This window comes from Mus pahari, chromosome 11, assembly GCF_900095145.1.
Source record: "Mus pahari chromosome 11, PAHARI_EIJ_v1.1, whole genome shotgun sequence".
NCBI lineage: Eukaryota > Metazoa > Chordata > Mammalia > Rodentia > Muridae > Mus > Mus pahari.
The window spans coordinates 15284317-15307543 of NC_034600.1; the positions used below are offsets into that span (position 1 = coordinate 15284317).

At 43.2% G+C, this 23227-nt stretch overlaps 1 protein-coding gene across 1 annotated transcript; it reads left to right on the forward strand.

Annotated features, from left to right (window-relative positions):
- Positions 1–7053: 7053 nt before the first annotated feature.
- On the forward strand, positions 7054–20663 carry LOC110329058. The gene is made up of 6 exons (XM_029544172.1): positions 7054–7122; positions 9162–9367; positions 9587–9661; positions 12017–12144; positions 13983–14032; positions 17514–20663. Exons 1-6 carry the CDS (start codon positions 7054–7056, stop codon positions 17700–17702), a joined length of 717 nt encoding a protein of 238 aa, XP_029400032.1. The 3' UTR covers positions 17703–20663.
- The last annotated feature ends 2564 nt before the right edge of the window (positions 20664–23227 follow it).

Genomic DNA, 23227 nt, shown 5'->3' on the forward strand with positions numbered 1-23227 from the left:
GAGAGAGAGAGAGAGAGAGAGAGAGAGAGAGAAAGAAAGAAAGAAAGAAAGAAAGAAAGAAAGAAAGAAAGAAAGAAAGAAAGAAAGAAAGAAGAGGAAGGGGCATAGAAGAGGCAGAGATGTCCAGAGGCAAGCGGAGAGTCGGGGCTCGGCTTAACCCGGGCATTGGGGAAGCGGGACTGGAGGTGGAACAGGACTCAAACCACAGCCGCTCAGGCCAAGGCGTTAAGCGGCCAGGGTGAAAGGGTGAGGATGCCCTGAGGGCTTCCGCACTTTTCTGAAACCAAACAGGATGGCTAGGCTTCCAGGCTGAAGTAAAAGTTCCCGAGAGCTTGAAGGCCGTGGTTAGGATGCTCGCCCGAGCAAGGAGGCTGCCTGGGGAAGCGGCCTCGTGGGCTGGCTGAACTGGGTGGAAGCCCTCGCAGGGGGTCCTGCGGTGCTAGCTTTTGTACCGCCCCGCCTAGGCCAGTCGGGAGCTGACGCACCAGCTCCCCAGAGACGCTGGGGGCGTCGCACTGCAGCTGGGTGGGGAGCAATTTATTCCTGGCGGTCACATCCCACCCCATCTTCTGTTACTCCACCCTACCCCTCCCATCCCTCCACCTCTTCCTCCTCCTCTTCTACCAACGCCCGCACTATCTTCTGGTTCTTCTCCTGTTCAACCTCAATTCTCCCCCCTCTCCCTTCTTTTCCTCTCTCTTTCACCCTCCCCCACTCTTTCGTGTCTCTTCCCTCCTCTGAATAACCAAGCTGTTTTGCCTGCGAAAGTCGAGAGAGAGAGAGAGAGAGAGAGAGAGAGAGAGAGAGAGAGAGAGAGAGAGAGAGCCTGCGGTGACTGGAAGACATGAGGGACTCTGGTACATCTGGGAGTGGAAACTTGATGCTTCTGGGCCGTGATTTGCCAAGGCCTCGCCAAAGGTGAGTACTCTGGGGGCCCCCGAGGAGCTCTCACTTGGAAGGGTCCAGACCCCGCCCAAATCTGAGAGTCCGGTGGTAATCAAACAGCGGTTAAAACTGGGATGAAGTGAAGGTCGGGGATGGGCTACAGCATAAGGGTCCCAGAACAAATAGGTGCCGGTGGGCCTTGTAGCTTCTAGCTCAGGCTCCCGCCTAGGGCTGCTTCCCAACCTGCGAAGGGAATCCACGACGGCTGTGACTTCTAGAGCCCTCTCCCTACACGTCGACCTGCAGCACCTCCGCTCCTTACATAGACGCTTTGACATCAGGAAGTGAGAAAGTATTCTTCTCTCAGATCTTTAAAAGGGAAAGTTTGGCAAGGTGGGCGCTCTTTGGTTCTACAATCCCCTCGATCCTAACCTAGGATCCCTAGCTTGTACAGAATATTGTTATTTTCCCTTTATAAAGAATGACTTTAACGAAAATTCGTATGTAGTCAAAAAGATTATTGGATCACCATGACTGATCAGCTGCTGCTGACCTACCAATAAGCGTTTTTAAACTACATGCACATTCATGCGTGCCCCCTACACGCAAACACACTGGGGGGGGGACGTCTATATGTAATGAGTAAGACAGCTCGAAGTTACCAAGAATTAAGAGGGAATCAAAAAACCTTTTAAGTGTTATGTATGTATCTTCCATTTGTGTGCAGATCGGAGGGGGGGGCGACGCCTGTCTGTTGCATGTGTTGTCAGCTGGTTCTAGTTTCTAAGCATCGAGTGTTGCCAAAGGCCAGCACCCACCGTTCACCTCGGCACCCTAGCGGCAGAACAGGACTCATTTGTTTGGTGCCAAGCGGTGAGGACCTGGAAGAGACTGGTGCGTAGTTAGGTCGGGCCCCCTGCCATCCATTACACCTGCGGCAGATGGCTCAAGTGGTAGGACGGTTTTGTTTGCCAGAATCAAGAAGGGAGGGGGAGAAAATTCACCCTCGCCCTACTGAAAAGAAATACGGTAAAGAGCCGGAGAAATGAAGGAAGCCATCAAAACCAACAATGCTGCGTCCTGGGCAGTTAGTGACCTTGATACCTGGTTCCAACAGATGACATTGAAGAATTTTACCAATGTATTTTTTGATCACATGTTTTACACACACACACACCTCCAGGAAGATGCACACAGGTGTTCTTGGAGTGCCTCTCCATGGAGCTGACATAGGGAGCAGCCTCACTTTCCCCAGAGCTTCATTCCCTCAGACTGCCAACTTATCTACACAAAGGCTCCCTCCCTAGACAACCAACTATGGATTTAAGCAGACTTCAAATGTACCGGTCTCATTCTCACAGAGTAATGTTTTCTGATCAATACTGCCACCCTTGCATCCTGGTTCTTCACGTTACTCAACAAGCAGGGAATGGAATAAGTGCACCTTCTCTAGAGACAGTAGACCATGGGCATATGCGACAAAGAGCCTAGTCCTAATCTAGTAGTTCAGTTTGTTTTCATTTGTTTAATTCTGTACTAAAGAGAGAGTTATATCAAGGGAGACCAAAACACCTCAGGGTTCTGTCTCCACCCTTCACACGAGTCACAATGACCACTCACATCTATGTTTTTGTAGCAAATATTTTCATGTTTCTTATGACATGAATTATTACACTGACCTAATTTTCTGTTCTAAATCAAGCAACTTTCCTTTACCCAGGGTATAATAAGCCAACTTGTTGGCACTGGTTTGCGTGCAAACACAGAAAAATTCCACCATTTTAAAGCACACGTTCCACTTTTCTGTATTTTTCACATCAGGGCTCAATAATGTTTAGAATTATACCAAAGATAGTGAAACCAGAATCCATTCAAGCTATGATTTGGGGGTGACAAATAAGATATATTCTAAAGTCCCACACAGAGAAGGGCAAAGAAACACTGCCATTTTCCAAGGTGCTTGCAAGACCTAAAAACCCCTGTGAACTGGATTTAGTTGCCTGGTGTTTGTCTGCCCAGTGTAGTCTAATTGTTCTGCAGTCTTTTTCCTCTCCTTCTCTCTCCTATGAAGGCTTCATTTTTCAAGAAGAAACCTTAATACTCAGCAAGATAGAAGGCTCATTGAGAAGGAATGTTATAAGAATAGAGCTCTGTTTTATTCAGTATTAGCAATGTGAGTTTACTCATACACCACAGAGATGGCTAAATGTCTATCTCAGGGTTTGAGTGTTTGAGATACTAAACATACTCCTATCCATTTTCAAGAAAATTAGAGCAAAAACTGCATTTATAAAAATGAGCTGAGGCTTCTTGAACAGTTGAGAGGTTTTTTTTTTTAAATAAAAAGAACATAGAAAATTATATTTTAATCTTCTGTTATTAGGAAAACTAAGAGCTTCCTGTTTTAGTTACAGAAAAATGCAATTAGCAAACTTTTGCAATTATTCAAAATGAAGACAATAATTTGACTATACCAAAGTGTCTCCCCCACATTCATGAGATATGTTAGACCGTTGTTCCACTCAGTATTCTACAGCTAAGAGTATTCATTAGGAAATCTTGACCTTAGATTAACAGGTGCATTTATTGTTTTAAAAACTAGGATTTGTTAATAAGTGAGATTTGAAAATTGAAACCTCAAAGGCTTCAGGTAGTTCAAATGCTCCAGTGTTCTACGAGGAAGGCACTGAACAGGTTATCTGAACGACAGTAAGGTTTCAGAGGCCCCTGCCTGCTCAGAACCTGGCCCATGAAATGGAAACACAGAGACTAGGAGGGGCTGCTGGGTCCCCTCCCTCCTCCACTCAATGCCCGGCCCACCTGCACCACATCCTCACATAGAAAATGACCATTTGGTTTATGGGAAAAACTCATAAGACAAAGTCTAGAACACACACATTGCACTCGGATATATGTTATATAAAGTGCATATTCTTTAACGTATCTACTTTGCTATAGATGCTTTGATGTGTGTGTGTGTCTCAAAAACATCACCCTCTCTCTAAGTTTGTCCCAACTTGAGGAATTAATAATATTATAGTTCTTAAAGAAAGAAAAACTGTCGATTTCTGGATGAAGCCAGTACAATAAAGGTGCAGATGGCATCCCAAAGGACTTAACCAACTGACAGGCCTATGGTGGCGGACATTTGTAAAGATGCAGTCTTCGTTTGGCGCTGAAATAGGTAGGGTGCTGAAGAGGACTGTATTATAAACTGAAGTAAATTAGGATTTCGACATTCACTTGGGCTTGGCTTTGGCTGTGGTCAACAGTATTTGCAGGTCCCTAGGGTTCCAGAAGAAAGGATCTTCTACTAGAGGTTGTGTGTATTGACTGTGTTGTCAGGTCCCTTCTGCGGCCCCCCTAGGGCCATCTTGAAACTATAGCTTTTTTTTCTTTGTTCAGTAATGGCTATAGAAGTCCCGAGTGTCTTGAACATAAAGCTCTTGAAGCCACCCTAGTCCAGAGAATGCAGGTTCTCCCAGGCCAGGGCCGCCCCGACGACCCAAGCGAGGTGCTCAGGGGCCAGTAGGTGTCGCTGTTTCCCTGCTGGCAGGAGCCTGGAGCCCGACGTTGGCCCCTAGCACCACTCAGTTTTCTGGCCCGGGTGATTTCCTAGACTCCTTTGAGCTCCGGGGATATGGCAACTCCCTTGTTTTGCTTCTAGAACCCCTGCCCTAAGTCCTCCTGGCTGCAACCACAGCAACACTGGTGGGCCTATGGAAAGAGAAAGAGGAAGGAGAGAGGAATTTTGGTGGGGCCCAAAGGCCGCCCTGATGGAATAAGCTGAGAGCCCGCTTCACCCGCTCCTTCCTTTCTCTTTCCAAGCCTAGGGTGGCGTCGGGGCTATCCCCACATTAAGTAATTCAGACACGGCTGCACTTCGACTTTGAAAATAAAAATAACAAGAGGTTCAAAATCTAGCTTCTCGGGAACCGCTCACAAAAAGAGTTTTAATATCCTTATCTTAAAAGACAAGGAAAGGAAGGAAGAGAAAGAGGGAGGGAAGGGGGGAGAGAGGGGGGAGGGAGAAAGAGAGAAAGGGAGGGAGGGAAGAGAGCGAGGGAGGGAGGGAGGGAGGGAGGGAGAGAGAGAGAGAGAGAGAGAGAGAGAGAGAGAGAGAGAGAGAGAGAGAGAGAACGCGCTAGGCCTGGACTTTGAGTTACCTATGGTCTTAACCAACAGGGCTGTATGCAGAACGTCGGGTGATTGCGTTGTCCTCCCTTTGCTCTGGCCCCAAAAGGAAAACTTGAACTACACTAGACGCCTCGCTGTTTAGTGAAAAGTATTGTTTACTAAGTATTAATCTTCATTAGATAGGGTTAGCTCATCTTTGGAATATGTACTAAAATTCTAGGTATTGAAAATTCTGTTCCTTTCTCTGGCGTCCTGCGGCCCCCTGTCTGGCTCAGTATGCCGCATAAGCGATTATTAATCAGAGGCGTTCTTTTTGTGTCTTTGGAGGGAGGGGGGCATTTGGCTTGCAGATTCCACGACACACATTTACAATGGTTACATCCTGTAGATGTCTGAGGAGTTTATTGAGATCAGGATTTCTTTGCATAGGGAATTCACTTCTCTGTTCAAAGGTGACAAGGGAAGAAGGCAGGAACCACCCTAAATTCACAGTCTTGGTCAATCGCAAGAGGTAGTGTGGAAATAGAAGTAGGTGTGCATTTAATTTGACTCTAAGATAATGCCTTCAATCAAGAGGTTGCTATGTGATTTTTAAAAAAAAAAAAAAAGACATACTGCTGTGGTTTTGTGTAAAACTTAAACATTCGTAGAGAGGAAAACCCTAACATATATAAAACTAGCAGACAGGGAAAAAAAATCCCACTTAGTCCCAAGTATGTTTGAAAATTTTTGGTGTCAAGACTGAGGCCTTATCATTTCAGGGCCCGCAGCGCAAGAGGCTGCGTATTCACAGAGGCTGAATTTTTAAGCAAGAGTTCGTAAATATTTTCATCAAATGCCCTTTGCTATTCTTCATAAAATCGGCTCCTCTCTTTAAAGTCTTATGTCTTTTACGCAATTCTAAAAAATCATTTCTTATCGAGGCAGCAGATTCATCTCTGGGGTTGGGGGTAGGACGGATACGTTTCTAATTGGAGGGTGTGAAGTTCAATGAGATGGTATTTTTAGCTTGAGATGCTCAGATTCATATATTTTTATATTTTACCCGTCTCATCCGGTTTCCGTTTCACTCAACTCTTTCATTTTCTGCTTTCTTGCTTCTGTCTTCCTCCCTTCCTTCCTCTATAGCGCCTCTCTCACTTTCCCTCGCTTCTTCTGTTTCTCGCTTTTCTCTCTCCCGCTCTCTTTCTTGTATAATTTATTGTCTGATTCTATCAGTTAAGTTAATACGAAAATAGCAAGGGGGAGGCCCAGCACCTTAATCTGTCCCTCTTCCCTGCGCGCATTAGGGACTTTAGGGAGGTGTCCTTAGCTACCAGTTTATAGACCAGCGCGGTGGCCCTAGGTGCAGAGCACGCTGGTGGAAGAGTTGGGGTCCGCCTAGGGTTGCGGGGCTTATTCAAATACCGCCCGCTGCTGCTGTGATTCGCAGGGACTCGGCCTCCATATGGTAATACGGGGCGGGGGGTGGGTGGGGGTGACAAGGAAATGAGTTCAGAGGGTGGGTATTTCTTTCCTGTGTGACCTTGACTCAGAATTGAAACCAAACAAAAGANCAACGGTGCTTAGCAACAGTGACTGGATGCAGTCCACACATTCATAAGTGCAAAGCAGACAAACACTGAGCCATGAGTGGGTGGAGGGAGGCACAGAGAGGAGGGGAGGGGAGGATGGGGTGAAGGTGGGAGGGAGGGGGGCTCTGACACCGCGCGCTCTGCTGCTGTGCTGGGACAGAGCACCCGGACCCGCGGCAGCGGCGGCAGCGGCGCTCCCCACCCTCCACCGCAGCACTCTTCGAGCCAGGAAGCCACCAAGCCATGGGCCCTCGGGGTAAGCCACAGTATGCACACCGCAGTGATGGTGACTCCAATGAGGGAGATTAGAAACAGAAAAGATTACAGAGAGATCAGAGATAAGAGGTGTACCTCTCTCTGTCCCTTGTCACACAGCGCGCGTGCACATGCATTTGTACAAACATGCATGCTCATACAGCAATACGTTCCACATTCTTTGCTACTTCCATCTAAATACATGCACCGACACTCTATGCCCTGCAACGTGGCCAGTGTGTTTGTCCTGATCCTGCATAAAAGCGGGCAGGTAGTGCCAGAATCCAGGCAAGAATAAACAGCCACGCACAATTGAATTGCAGCCAAACTCTGACATTCAGCCTGCTGAATTGATTCATTCGGCCAGGTTTCCCCCACCCCAACCGGAATTCTGTAACCAGTTGAGGAATTCTGCAATTATTCATAAAATATGCTGAAATTTCACCTCAAGAAACGTAATCTTGCTATATATGGCAAGGTAAGGGTGAACCTGAAGGGTGGATGTGTTTCCATTTTTTAATGTTTTACGCATAGCCATCTGACCACTTTTTATTGGGTGACATATCATATGAGCACTTTCGTGTAGGCTTGGAAAAACTATAGCCAGAGGTAAGGCTGGAAAATGCCATAAGAATTAAGGGTGCTGAAAATGGATGCTAGAGAGTCCGCATACAGGCGAGGTGGCATACAGTTGTAGGTTTGAGATGGGAGGAAATATATGTGAACATTTATACACAAAGCCGTTGGGGAGGGCTTTGAGTATCTGTGCAGGTAAGTCATTCATAAGAAAACTAATTACCTGTGCATGTACTCGGACTTGTTTAATCGAAAAAGCTGCATGTGTGCACATTTTCTGTTCTTTGTGGTTATGCAATTATGGATTGTCTTTTTTACAAGATAGCTTTAGGGAATGTTAATATGTCATTTAAATATACATATATTCAATAGTCCTTGTGCTGAATAGCTATATTGCCAAGAAGGAAAAATTATATTCTATAAACACGATTACTATTGCTTGAAATCCAGCTCAAGGCCTGTATATTTTAAGGCACATAGCCTGCTTTAATATAGTTAGCTGTTTTGTCTGTGTGGTTTCACTTCAAAGTCTGGAATTAAGGATGCTTTGCAGTCAAGATAATGTGCTTCCATCTATATAGAGACAAAATAAAACTCAGTACATTTTAAGTGCTGCAGACATGATACAACATACAACATGGTTGAAAATGTCTTCCTTGCAGATGGCTCTCCATTGCTGTCTCTACACATTTTAAAATAGATTTTTGTTTTGCAAGAAACATCAGAAAGCAATAGCTAGTTAATACTGCATTCCCTCGGTTAATGAGCACAATTCTTTAGTAATCTTTGGAATCCCTTCATTCCACGTACTTTCTCAAATATATTGGCTCCAACCTGTGTTTATTCTTATATGAAGTTAATCAGACAATCAAACTTTGAGCCTCAAAACAGTAGGCATTATAGTCAATGGAGGGGTATGTAAAGAAAGACAAAAAGGAATGTGTTTCTTTTATGGCCAAACTAGAATGTTCCCCAGTTGGCGTTGGATACATAACACAAATGCATATTTGTAATCTTAAGTAAATAGAAGGGAGACAACTGTTTGAATCATCTAACTAGAGATAGCAGCAAACATTAGCCAAAAAGAAAACAGAAAAGAAAAAAGACAGAACGGACAACAGAGACAGATAGACATAATAAAACAGGAAGAAAAAAAGGAGGGGGAGGGGAATCAACAAAACTGTAAAACCAGAAATTTTCAAGGAATTTTAAAAATGCAAATATATTTACATATGCATCAGTATTAAAAATAATACACGCTGCACCCAAGGGGAGTTGGAGCAGGAGGAGGAAAGGTGATGGTATTGGTGGTGGTGGAGGAGGAGGAGGAGGAGGAGGAGGAGGAGGAGGAAAGAATGGAGGCGCCGCGGAGCCCTGATTATGCATGGGCTGGAGCTGCCTCTTCTAACCTGTTCTCGGAGCAGGGCAGCCCGCGGTCCTCAGCCGCCCACAGAACAGGAGCCGAAACAACCGTTTCCGAAGGCTACAGCGTTTATTTTTCTCTTTTGGGGAATTTTGGCGGTTGTTTCAGGGGCTAGCCAACTGGCCCCTTTAATTAAAAGCTTCAATAAAAGGCGATCGCTCCAGGAATGCACCGGCTCCTCTTCGTGCAGGATTTGCATATTTTTTTAATGCCCTAATTTCCTTGATGTATGTAAATGTAGCCGGACGTAGAGGGAGACAGGGAGCTGACGTCAATGGACGTGACCTCGCAGCTAAACCTTGAACGTGAAGCCGGGATGGGGGAAAACACGGAGCGGCAGCCGGTGGAGCCCGAAAGCATGCGTGGCTGTATTTTCGGTAGCGGAGCCCCAGCCGGAGCTGCCAAGGGCTCCCCTAGCAGCCCCAGGGGAGGACAAGCCGCTGCCCTGTGGCAGTTGCCAGCCTTCCCATCACATCCGTAGACACTGGTTCTGCTCCTCCGGCCCCACCAAATACAGGTTCTTTTTTCTCTCCCGGGGGTGGGTGGGTGGGGGGAGAAAGAAAGAAAATAGAAAAGAAAAGAAAAGAAACACACACCTAAAATAACAAACCGAAAACAAAAGACAACAAAGTAAACGAATCTCAAGCGTTTTAGAACAACGCTTGGGTCGCTTGTCAGTAAAAAGATTGACAATAGGACATTATTCTTTTTTTTTTCTTCTTGTCTCCACAAGAAGAGGAGAGGGAGACAACAGATACCAGCAAAGCATTCCTAAAACACGATGTGCTACACAAGTTCCCAGTAGCGACAGGTAAATTGCCCAACCAAATGGCGAGGGCTTCTCTTTTTGGTACCTGTTTACCTATGAGCAAATTATGCGTGTCAGCTTCATTAGCAGCAGTGCCAGGGGCGCAAAATTTTACCGTAGTGGGAGTGACGTGTGTGTGTGTGTGTGTGTGTGTGTGTGTGTGTGTGGTGTTGCAGGGTGCTTAGATTGGTCAGCACAGAGGGAGGCGACTTGAGACTGCGGCCAGTCTTTGCACGGCCAAGTCTGGGGACTTCTCCAGCCGAGACAGCCGGGCTGAGGCTCGAGTTTCCTCCTTGGAAGAGATAAACCTGAAAAGGCTTCCCTTGAACGGCTAGGCCCTTGCGATCGCATTGTCTGAGGATGGGGGCTTGAGGTGGGAGCCGTCCCCTTGGCTGCGGCTCGCCTTAGGGGCCTGGTGGTTTTTTCTAGGGGCTCAGCCGCCTGGGCGTGCAAGGAGCGGCGCTGGGAGACTCGGCGGGATGGCCTTCTGGCTCTCCCGCTCCCCGCGCGCCCGCTCTCCTGTGCCCGCGCACCGGGCGGGGGCGGCTGGCACCTCCCGGAGCCGAGCCGCCCCCGCCTGCCCTTGCCACTGGCTCCCAGCCGCCAGGGTTTAGTCCTCGGCCGCCTCGGAGTTAGGAGTACGAAACCGCCCGCCGGCTAGGAAGGGGCGCCGGAGGCCGCCGCGCCCGCGTCCCCAGGCGGCTGCGGCTGCTCCCACCCCGCAGTCGCAGCTTTGTTGTCCTGACCTGCTGGCGGCGACTGGGCAAGATCGCCTAGGAGGGGGGGGGGGAGTGTGTGCGGGTGCCCGTGCGCGTGCGCGGCGGCCGTGCGTGTGCGCGGAGGCCGGGGGCGCGCGTGGCGGGCGGGGACCCTCCCGCCAAGGACAGGCTGGGCTGGCTGTCCCTCGGGCTGCACTTGGCGGGAAAGCCGGGGGCCGGGGCCGCGCGCCCGCCGCTCTCAGGACGGCCTCCCTTGTCCTCCCTGGGCCGCATTTACATACTGGGGGTCGTCGAATTTTTTTACAGAGCGCCACCCCCTCCTCGGCCTGGGTCGGCCTGGGTCGCACGCGCGCGCAGGCTACAACTACAGCCGCAGGCTCCTCCGGCTCCCGGCGCGCAAATAGGCCCGGGGGGAAAAGCCAGCCCTCCTCGGGACAGATTACTGCACCGCCTCCCCTTCCCCCTCCGAGCCCGCACCCCTGACAGCCTCCTGCTGGTGTTGCACGACACCCACCTTCCCTGAAAGCCCCCACCTTCCTCTACACACTTCGGCCCCTCCTCCCACATCTTAGCCTTTTTGGCACACACACACACACACACACACACACACACACACACACACACACGAGCTTTTTCTTCCTACTCAACCTTTATCATGCGTGCCTGGAACCTTTTGAATAAAACTGGAGTTTAGAGAAGAAAAATCCTTATAATGTATTCCTTGTCTTTAGTGAAACACATTAACAATCAGAAGGGGGAGGGGACTTGAACCAAAGGACCTTTCTTTTAAAAAAAAAAAAAAAGTCTGCAAGTCAAAAGGTCATTCTCTAAGTTTGTAAATAATATTGCAAAGAGAACCCCTAAAGGAAAGAAGGAAGGAAGGAAGGAAGGAAGGAAGGAAGGAAGGAAGGAAGGAAGGAAGGAAAACCCACAAATTAATAAAATGGAGCACTGGACAAACAAGGCAGAGGATCCTTTTTTTAAAAAAAAAATATTTTTAAGAAACCTAGAGCAGAAAAGCTGGTGTAAGAGAAAAAAAAAGAAGAAAATAAAAGGTAGATGAGGCAAAATAAGTTTCCAAAGAAATGTGTTCTTTGCATCCTACAATTGAAAAATGTAGCCATTGCCCTTCTTCAGACGAGACATTTCTAATTTGTTCCGTCTGTCAGGAGGGGACTATGAGAGGTTTGGGTGCAAATTCATTATCTCTGGCACCGCAGAACGTAGTGTGGGGACTGAAAAAGACCGTGGCAATGGATGAACAATGGGGCTTCAGTTCATCAGTAACAAAAGCAGTGGGGAAATTGGTTGAGTTTCAGAGCACGTCCTCCCCGGCAGAGGGGGCTGGACTAGACCTTGGACAGCCCCCCCAAAAACTTGCCGAGCCTCACACACCACTTCACTCTGCACTCCGAGGCTCAGGGAGCAAGTGTTTGGAGTGGGGGGGAAAGTTGGCTTTTTTTCCCCCTCCTTGGTCTTTAGCGCCCTTTTCTCTCCCCCAGAAGAGAAGAGCGGCATAAACTATTTTAGACGCAATCAAGGAAGAATCGCCCATCATGTGGAATTGAGCGGCAGTTTTAAATGTACTAAGAGAAGACTGGTCTCGAAAAAAATCATTTTTCCCCCTTCTTTTTTGGAGACGCCTAAAGGAGCCTGTTTGTGTGCTGTGGCCACGTTCTGCTGTGACTGGATCTTGTCTTCTGCCTGGCTCCTTGATTTCCGTCCGGCTGGATTTGGGGACAACACTGCCTGGCGCAGACAGATCAAGTGAGTATCTTGGCGGCACGAAGGCTGTATGCTCCCCTGGCTGCGCCAGGCCCGCAGTGCCCGTGGTTGTCCGGCACCCACACAAGAGCCTGGGGAGGGCCGCTCCGAGGGCCAGTCCGGGGCTTTGCTTCAGCTAATTGATTGTATGTCTCTAATGCCAAACCTGTTGAACTCGTGAGTTGTCCGAGCCAGGACTGTTAATTATCCTTTGGGCAGACCCCTAATCTTAGAAAGGTGCCAGGAAAATTCGCACAGGGGGAAAAAATGTACGTAAATTTACAGTATTGGTGGGGAGACTTTCTTCTCTTAGAGCCGTGCTAAGTGAAATTGGGTTTTGCGTTTTTGAATTCTGTATTCTCATTTTGAATAATGTGCTATTTTTGAAAAGCCCCAAAGTTTCAGTTACCTGGCACTGAAGTCACGGTGGAAAACTGCATCTGGTAGATTCTCCCCCCCACCACACACACCTTTTTTTTTTTTTTTTTTTTTTTTTTTTCTTCCGCTTTTTGGATTTTGGAGGTGAGAGACTGCTTTATAGGGTTACCCCGAGTTTAGCTTTAACCGAGATGCGACCTTCGCGGTTAGTTATTGGGACTTGGAGCTATTCAATTTCAGATGCCTCTGGAATCAGAACGAAGCGAGTTCTCTTGCTTAAGAGCCAACCAACTGAAGGCAAGATCTCTTTCGGTGGTTAGTAACTATCTGCAGAAAATCCGGAGCAAAGAGTACCTAACTCCCCCCCACCCCCCATTAGGATCTGCCGCGTTTTTCTCTTGCAAATGTGCAGGCGGTGCTTGAATAGAACACTGTCTGGAGGGGTCAGGGCAATTCAGTGGAATTGATCAGAAGTTAGACCCCAGGCCCTGTTAAGTCACGGCCACGGCCGTGGGGTGGGGGTTAAAGCTGTGGCTGTCTTGGGCCCACAACTATGGAGTCAGATCCTTTTCTCTCTCTCCTGGCGCCCACACCTGCCCACCACCCTTCATCTCCACCTTGGCACCAGTAACGAGGGCACTGTTAGGAACAAGCCACTGTAGTCAGCATAATTGAACCGGTGCAATACTTTCATTTTGCAACACAACAGCTCCACCCCTCCAGTCCAAAATAATACTAAGCATCAGAAAATCATTTTTAAAAAACTCAACCTATTTTCGGGAGTATGTAAGATGTCCTAATATTGTATCGTGGGGTGTGGGGGAAGGGTTTAAAAATCCACCACTTTACAGCAATCAGGTTTTACATTATTCATTGATTTACTGAAGGAAAGAGCCAATCAGGAGCCATAGATATGAATGCACATCTCACTGTGCTCTAACCTTACAGTAAACTATTTGCATCTTTCTAATGGATTAGACATTTATCCTGGGATTCTCATTGTTTGAAAGGCCAAGAAATTCAGTCTCTTAAACATTTAGAAAACAAGACTTTGTTCCAGACTTAAAATCCTTGCATGGTAGGGCTCTCTCTTCTCTTTTGTATGGGAGGTTATAAGGTTCAAATCCCTAATGTTTCTTAAGTCTCTCTTCTTTCTAAGCTAAAAATAAAAGGAGAAAGAAAAATTAATTTCCCAAACCCCTCTAGATCCTGCATATTTTGCATTCCCATTATCATGCATGTCTCCATTTAAATGCAAATTAGCATATTTAACCCTGTAGGTGCTAAGGCCTAAGATTCACAGTACTGGTGTTTTATATAATCTATTGGCATTAAAAAAATCACAGTAATAGTGACCCTTTAAATTAAGTCATATTCCTATATAATGATATATATATATATATATATATATATATATACACATATATATACTGTGATCATTTGTTTTATTGTCTATTTTTCAGATGACACTTCAAAGAAGCATAAAATGAACAGACTATTCAATCAAACAAAGGTAATTTAAATTTTTTATTTGATAAAATCTGACTGATGTAGAAAACAAAACTAGAATATTGTTTACTGGAAAACAGGTCTACAGTCTCTCATACATCTTCTCTTGCAGCAGATAGAATTCCAGAAACATCTAAGTTTCTGTGTATACAGTTATTTCTCCTGTAGGAGCCTTTGTATGTATGTAATACACACATATATGTATATGCATAGAGCATAACATAAATAAAGCCTGCAATAGCCTATAAGAAAGAAGCTCATATTTAGAAGAAAGGGTAAGATACTTTTATTATAATGAAAGCCAGTTTACTTCATCACTTGGACCATGGACACTGATGTAAATAAAATGGCTTAAAAAATAAGACAATAGTAGTATTGACTATAGACTACAATTTGCACATGTGTAATTCTTACAAATGAAAATTTTAAAATGAGTTGATGTTGGTTCAGTTCTTTATGTATTCTGCATTAATGTGTATAGGATTCAAAGACATTCCAAGTATTGGTCATAAACCAAGTGTATATGAATTAATTAAATAACATAATTCTGGCCCAAATATGAGGAAAACCATAACTTTTTACTTTAAATTAGGAGAGATTGTTTCATTCCCAAATAAGCTAGGATGTTTCAAGTCACGTTTCAGCAATTTGGAGACCTATAAAGGACCTGAGAGGAAGCACGACAACCACACTCTAATCTACTAGATACTGGTGAGAATGTATTGGAGGATAAGCAGACAGGCTGCTTGAATTCAGCAGATCCTTCACTATGCTGATTTTCAAGTAGATATTCTGTACCTCAGCTAGATAATCTTTTAAAAGCAAAAAATTTGAGTTTAAAGTGTAGTTGCAAAGAGCTGCTCTTTACAGGTGACATCGCTAGGAGTCTTTGAAGATATGTAATTGTAACGTATTGTGGAATGTATATGATAATACATACAATAAACCATTATATAAACCTTGGCAATATTATAAATAAGGGGGCACTCAATGTTAAATCTCAGTATATTTAATTTTCTTCTGTGTGCCTGCGAGGTTGATAGAGAAATAAAATATTTAATTGACTACATGGCTAATGAACAGACTACCCATAATCCTGATCTTGGCTCATTTCACTCTTTGGAGTTCCCATGATGAATACCAAGAGTGGAGACCGGTCTTGTAGTAAGTTGGCATGATTAGTGTTGCCCTAAGAATGTGGTATTTATTACAGCATCTTCTACAGATTCTAGTGGGAGAAGCTTTCAGATAGTGTGTTAACTCATTGTAGATATTGTTTCTAAAAACATATTTTATTGTTTAGTATGGGAATAGAGTCATAATAATTTTCAAACTCAGAAAATGTGAATAAATAACACCCTCCCAACACACACACACACACACACACACACACACACACACACACATCTAGATACACATGAAGAAAAGAGAGATTCTAAAACCATCTTTGATTTCTTGGGCTTTGGCTTACACAGTTGACTATATCTGACCACATGCTTATTTTATGTAATACAAGCCGAATCATTAATTACTCTGCTGCTAGTTCTTGGAAAGCAAGGCCACGGTGCTCTTTAATCTTCCAAGCTCATTAGGATTTTTACATGATGTTAGAAGTGGCATGCGCTTCATTGAGTTGTTTATGCTGTGACCATATGGTTTAAGAATGAACAAAAACTCTATGAACATACTTTTAGGATTGGATTGTAGTGTCCATGTGCATTTTATTTCTGACTTCTCGTTCATAATTTGATAAGAAATATAGACTGACTCTTTCCACATCTTAGCCTTTTCTCAATAACCAGTTAAAGAATGCTTAACATAAAAGTAAACAAATTAATATAAGTACAAATTGTCAACTCTGTTACTAAGCTGTAAGCCATATCTTAATTGGTGCGATATTATGTTTAAACTCTTCATTGGAGATGTTTCCTAGCATTAAAAAACAAACCAACCAACCAAACAAAAAAACTTGTCAGTCTCTTCTTTAGAGTTTAGATTTTTAGGGCTCTGTATGTGATTAAATAAGCAGATTCTATTTATATGTTAAATGAATAAATTAGTGAATTACTGAGAAAAATGTATATTCCAAAAAAAAAATGTAAATCCAAAAGTGTTTTAGCTACTGGGGAAAATAGACACATTATGGAATTGAGAGCATTGTGAGGCACTTGTGATGTGTGCAATGCATGGTTAGAATTATTAATTCTCCTTTAGCATGTAACTTAAAGAAAAGCAACATTACTAAAAATAATTAATAATTTGAATGATAAGCCACAATGTTTACCCACAGAGAAAATGCTTCTTATGTAGATTGCCATGAATATTTTGTTGAGAGGGATTTGAATGTTAGATGTTAGATGTTCTAGACAGATTATCTATTATAAAGGATGAGAAAGAAAAGGACTCTTTGAAGTGACTTTAAAGTCACACTTTAAAAACTTCTAAGACAATGAATGAAGCTAATTAATTAATGAAATGACCTTCTGCTTCTCTGAGTGGGTGGGGCCAGGGAGGTGTGGTAGCTTCCCTCCCTCCCTCCCATCCAGGTATTGGATCTGCATGTTCAGGAGACAAGACTTTTGCTGTAATTTTATAAGCAAGTCTTGTGCATTATTGGCCAGTGTGAAGTTTATGTTTAAAACAGTAGACAAAGGCTCAGCATTTTTGCTACAGCAGAGTTGTGTTGTACAACATTGAAAGTATTGCTGAAATATTTACCCGTGCAGCATGCAAACCCACACACACTATATATGAAAAGCATTAAAAAAAAAAAAAAAAAAGAAGAAGAAGCTTCACTGCTTAGATCGTGCAGTTTGAACTTAACAGAACAAATATGCTGCCCTATTGCCACGGTACACAGATACAAAACATGACTGAGCTGTAAAGCCATTAAAAACATAAGACCAAAGCAAATTGTCAATGTAACCATCGACTCACTGTATAATAACAGAGCTGATTCCCAGCCCCAGAAAGCGAGGAGGCCCTGCTTTAAGCAATAGTGAAGTGCCTTCCATCTGCCTGCCTATGCAATCTGCCAGAAGAGAAATGCAGGCAAAGAAGTTCCCCAGACCTGAAATGCTTTTATCTATCCTTAGAGAGAGATTTTCTCCAGTCTTTGGATATTAGAGCGATCTACACTAGCGCCAAGGAGGTAAAAGGCCGCGGGTTGCTTTTCAAGGAGCAGTCGGTAGTGCTAGTGGATGAAATGTTGATTGAGAAAATAGGGATTGTTGCAAAGCTGCTGCTACCGTCGCCGCCACCACCGTTGCCGCCTTCGCCGCCGCCACCGCCTGTGCTACTCCTGGCAGCAGGCATGGGGCAGTTGGGTGACCACTGATGCATATCAATAACCATGTACTTGAGATTTCTCATGACATCATCATTACCTTGGTCTCCCGCAGTCTCAAACCTTTGACCTTGCCGGGCTGGTCCACAATTTGGCGGTGAAAGCCCCTCCAATGATGGCCCTTTTCTCCTTCTTTCAGACCTGGGCAGCAGTACGCCAGCAAGAGGGCATGTTCTGCCCGCCTAGAAGTCCTAAGAAATCGAGGATCTCCCCTAAAACATTCACATACAAGATACGTGCAATCAAGCTGCCTGCACTTGGTAAAAAGATCATGATGCCTAACCCAATGATCCGGAGCAGATCTTTGAATCAGCTGTCACTTCTATAGAATGGGATTTCCCCCTTCTTCCTCTTTAACCACGTTGGAAACTGCCGATGGTTTTATACCTCTCAGTAGAGGAAGGCTAAAGAATCTTACGTGAGAATGAAGCAATTTACAATGCAAATAGAGGCCTGTGAAGAGAAGGACGCTGCTGCTCACCCCCAACAGCTTGCTGCACCTTAGTCGCTGGTCTTATTTTCTGATACTAATAGATGAATTGTTGGCTAACTATGCTGGAGATTATTTGCTGGAAGGGGAAAAAAGTTTGGAATAAACTCTGAATGCAACAGATCTCATTTGGATGTTCTAGCCGCACACACTCAGACAGAAACCAGGTCCTGCTTACATGAAAGGAGAAGCTTAAACCGCGGCAAGTATCCCGGAGGACTACGCTTCCCTAAAGCCAAAGAGGATCGGGGTCTGGAGTCCAGCCAGAGGAAGACAGCCTTGTGAGGGAAGCGAGTTGTTATCTTTGGTTATCTAGCTGTATGAGTGTATTGGTCTTCATAAAGCTAGATAACCGAAAGTAAAAACTCCTTCAAGATCGCCGAGGAGCGTTCCGGAAAGAAAGACTGCAACCAAGAGACAGTATAAACCAGAAAGGTCAGGAATGCTTATTGAATCTAACTTTTTTTTATCTTATGATTGAAAGTGGGATGCAAGGAAATTAAGTGACACACATATTGAAAGGGGTCAGGCTTTGAGGGGGTTGTACAACTGGAGAGGAGAATTGTGTAGTGTTTTTAATGGGTGAAGATGCATGTATTTTCTATATTGTTCATTTTGAAGCAAACGTTTACATATGAGGTTTTTTTTTTCTTAGAAAGCTGTTATAGCGATGTCTGGTACCTCGTTTAAAAATGATTTCATAATTATGTAGATTTGGGCTGTTCCTATCTGAGGCCCCTCCCCCAAGTTTGAAGCTTGTGCCTGGAAACTTTCTATGTATTTGGGTGTGTACATCAAATTCTGTGAAGTTAGACTTTCAGTAAAGCTTATACTGGAAGGTTAATAATTTATATCTACCAGAGGACTTAGAGCTAGCAGGGAAAAGGGGTGGGGGCAAAGGCTGATTTTTATTCTTCTATTCAAAATACAAGGACAGATGCTTCTCTGTTCCAAGAGGGTTTCCTTGAGGAAGCTACTGAAGCAGAAAGACATGATGGAGACGAGATCGCCTCCCCTCTTGTCAAAGTGTTAAAAAAATGTTCTGTCTTACTCTGCGCCTAGCATTGGAAATGAAAGTGACATTTACGCCACAACCCACGTGTGCGCCTCCTCTCTTTTTGTTTAAGGATGATCGGGTCTATCCAGGAAACAGCTCTGGCATCCCAAACTGAAATAATTAGGACGTATATAGACCTGACAAAAATGGAAAGGGGGTGGGGAATCTGAGGGTCTGTCTTGCCTAATTGATTCCGCTAAACGGAAAGCAGGAGATGTGAACGGCAGGACGCTCCGATTCCCACGCTCGGGGGCAAGTGGTAAAGCCTGGCCGGCAGCCTATGACAGACAGCCCTGTTGGGGGGTAGGGGTATGAAAAAAACATCAAGCACACACACACCATACTCATCTCCATCGCTTAAGAAAGTAAAGGCATTTCCCACCCACAGCCATCTGCAGCTTCCCAAATGGCAACACCAACTGGTTGGTAGCTGCTATGTACTGTCTCTGCTCATTTTTAAACCTCTGTTTAATCTGGCCATGATTAAATTTGGATTTTTCCTTTGGTTGAAATTTTCACCATTTAAGGAAAGCAAGTGGAAAGGTTGCCAAGAGCGCCCCAGGACTGCATGCCCTTCTCCTCAGAGAAGTCCTCAGTATGTGTTTAGGGCCTTGTGGCCACCTTTGGCTTTTGTTTTGGCTGTGTTATATTTTAAAGTCATGTCTCATAGCACTCATTATTATGACTTACTTCATCGGGTTGTTTACTTCCTTGTGTGACACACAGGAACTTGGCCTACTTATGCTAATCTACATTCTGGAAATAAAGCTTTAAAGTCATCAGTCTGTAGAAAGTTGATTACAGTCACAATATGTTAAAGAACTTGTTTTGTTTTAGAATAGGCCTAACAGGATGTGTTTTTTTGTTTTTCCTTTCCTCCTCCTCTTCCTTTTCTTCCTCCTCTTCCTCCTTTTCCTCCTCTTCCCTCTTCTTCTAAAAGTAACTAGTCCCAGCATAAACTTTGAGGACTTGGAGAAACACTGTAGTCCTTTTTTGAAGTCCCCTGTATTCTGTTACATTTTATAAGGCAAACATTTGTATAGGCATTTGCACATAAATACAAGCATTGCAATGAAGAAAAAAAATTCCAAAATTGCTTCTTTTCTTTCATATGGCCTAAATTACTGACACTCCCAAATGCATAAGTTTTCTTCAGGGACAGTACATTTTTCTTTATAAGCTTCAACTTCTTGTAAGATTGAGACCAGAGAAACCTGTCAAGCCACTGGTAGTTTCATTTAGAAAAGCCAAGAGACTTTAATAACACAACTTCTCAGTTTGGCCGCTGTACACGTGCCAGAGTTTGACTGCTGTAGAGGCAATCGAGAAGACCCTTGTTTATTTACCTTTGAAGCACTGTTTGTGCAAACAAGCATTCATTGTTAAGGGCCTGTATTCCTTTCATTTGCTTCATGTCCAGGGGTGCTATTTACCTAGAACCATTGTCTACTACAATTAACATTTACATTACAAAGTGTGTGCTTTTCTTTCTCAAGGAGGTTCAATTAAGGCAATAAGATGTTTGCTGGGGAAACCTATTGTTTACTCAAAGCACTCAATGGAGTCAAATTACTGAAGTTTTTGCCTACATCTTGGGTCATTTATGTAAATATGTTAACTATAACATCTAAGGAAAATAAACAATATTAAAATTATGTGTTTGCCATTGTCATATCCAACTTGCTTTGTATCATACTAATGTTACATAACTTATCGATCAATAAAAATACATTTCAATGTTATTTTCATTTTACTTTTTGCTGTTCCACTGCTCCTGCTGCAACATGTCCCAGATTTTCTTTTTTTTCTATTGCACATCAAACTTCTGACATTTTGTTTTATTTGTGTGTGTTGAAGGTGGTACCATATCTAAACATGAGTCTAACGGTGTCCAAGATAATCTCTACAGTGACCTTATCATAAGATGATATTTCTTTGAAATTTGAAATATTCTGAAGGCACGCACATTGAAGTCAAAAGCAGTGCAACTATCAGCTAAGTAGTTCTTTGAAAGCTAGTTTTAACACTGGCAGAAACAGGATCAAGTTTATTTAGCATACCACTGCATTGTAAACCAGTTGGAGTGAAGTTGCAGGTTGCGTGAGTATGCATGTTAACTAGTGGGAACCAAGGCAGGCTTTGTGAAAGGAGAGCAGCAGATTGCTGTGCAAGGCCAATGTTAAAAAGGCAGCTGAATTTAACACCATCTGGAAGAAAAGATCCCTTCACGACTTTCTCACACCGTCAGACAAAACTAGTGTCTCTTGTTCCTAGCCCTTGTCTATGCAACCATACAATACTGAGTCATTATACTTTTGCTGAGAGAAAATTTGAGAACACAATATGGGTAACCAGTGAATGACCAAGTTTCATTGTGCCCGTCTAAGTCGATTGAAATCTACGTCTAGGGCTATGAATGGCTGTATTGTTTTCCTCACCAGGGCTGTACTAAATGTCAGCACAGTGTAAAGAAAAACTTGAAGTCTGCAAATAACTTACCAGATCTCAATTATAATATTTTCCCACACTAGAACTAATATCATTGCAAGGGGTTACATTGTAGAAAATACAAAAAGAAATGAGAAGAAATAAGAGAACTCATTACGAAGTTATTTTATCTAGACCAACATTTTAATTTGCTGATGAGACATTCAGGATACAGGTCTAGTTGAAGAGTGGAGTTCATTACTTGGATGTTGAAGTTCCAAAAATACTTCTTGTGTAATTAAAATAAATTAAAAACAAATACCCACTTCAATCTGAAACTCCGATTAAGCATAAATGGACTCCAATTGGTTTTTATTGCTGTAGTTCTGCTTAGAAGCTGTTAGTGTGATTCCAACTTAAATCTTGCTTTGAGTTTCAGCTTACTACTCTATCCAAGTTTGGCGCAGTGATGAACAGACACTGTAAATGAACAGTATAGAAGTATATTTCCCAAAACACACAAGAGCTTGCGAGTGTATTCTAGTGCCCTGCACACTTTCTTTTTATAGTTTCTAAGTGATTATACACATGTGTATCAATCAGTTATCTTTCAGGTTAATAATGTTCACATGATTTATTTGACTGTAAACAGAAAACAGTAACAAAACAGTTCAGAGAGTAAAAGAAGCTGATGGTTTATACTTTATTGAGATGTCTATTTTAAATATAATTGACTTTGCAGTTTTGCTATTGTATCACCAAGTTTTTCAGATGTAAGTGCAAAACAGTGAGTAATTGCCATTTTGCTGAATCTGAGTTGCCAATGTCAAAGGTATTATTTTGTGTATTCCTAAAAAGGAACGTCAACTGCAGTCTTTGACATTTAGAATATTTTTGTAAAGTATTTAAAAAGAGGATGATCAAATGATACCCCTAAAAGTGAACGGAAAGCTATAGGCAACTTATTTCCTTTGCTTTATTTTGTGATGCTACAAATTAACAGTAAAAAGTCACTCAATAATCAAATTATAAGGCATATATCATTAAACACAGAAAAAAATCCAACCCAACAACAAAGATAGAAATTGAATAGAAGTTAAAACACAGATATATAGAAGACTTCTATAATCTTGGCAAAATAGGCATGAGTATGTTTTTCAGTGCCTTTTGTTTTCTGAAGTTGTTATAAATATGTATAATAATAAAATAAATACACTATATTAAAATGGAATGCTTTTTTCAAAATAGCTTTTCTTCAGGTCTTCTTAAAGCATTACCTTTTGTACTAATAGTGTTCTTTACATTTATTTTTAAGAATTTACATGACTTTCTTGCTTGAAAATATGTAAAATTCTAATGTGATTTTGTGTTGTTTGATGAAAATATAAAAATCATTTAAATAATGAGATGAGAATGCTTACATTTCAAATTGAAAACCACTTTCTATCCATAGACTACATAAACATTTTAAGAACTTTTATTTTTTAAAGGGTGTTATTTTTTTAAGTGGCTAGATAGGGGGCTGGAGAGATGGCTCAGTGGTTAAGAGTACTTGTTGCTCTTCCAGAGGACCAAGATTCAATTCCTAGCACCCACATGGCAGCTCACAACCATCTGTTACGCCAGTTCCAGGACATCTGATGCTTTCTACAGACTTCTTGGGTACCAGGCACAGATGTGGTACACAGACAAGCTTACAAGACAAGCAAAATGGCCATACATGTAAAATAAAATAAAAAATGAACAAAGTGGCTAGATAGTGAATAAAAAGGATGTGCACATCTGTTTTCCTTTGTGTAACCTGTGGAAATACCATTGTGGCTTCAGAACGTTGATCCTTATCTCCTCCTCCTCCTCCTCCTCCTCCTCCTCCTCCTCC

Bases quoted from the DNA above. Each gene is read 5' to 3' on its own strand.
- LOC110329058 (XM_029544172.1), top strand. From the start codon at position 7,054: ATGCACCGACACTCTATGCCCTGCAACGTGGCCAGTGTGTTTGTCCTG. The intron at 9,662-12,016 runs GTAAATTGCCCA...TCTTTTTTGGAG, and splicing joins CAAGTTCCCAGTAGCGACAG to ACGCCTAAAGGAGCCTGTTT. The intron at 14,033-17,513 runs GTAATTTAAATT...TCCTTCTTTCAG, and splicing joins GACTATTCAATCAAACAAAG to ACCTGGGCAGCAGTACGCCA.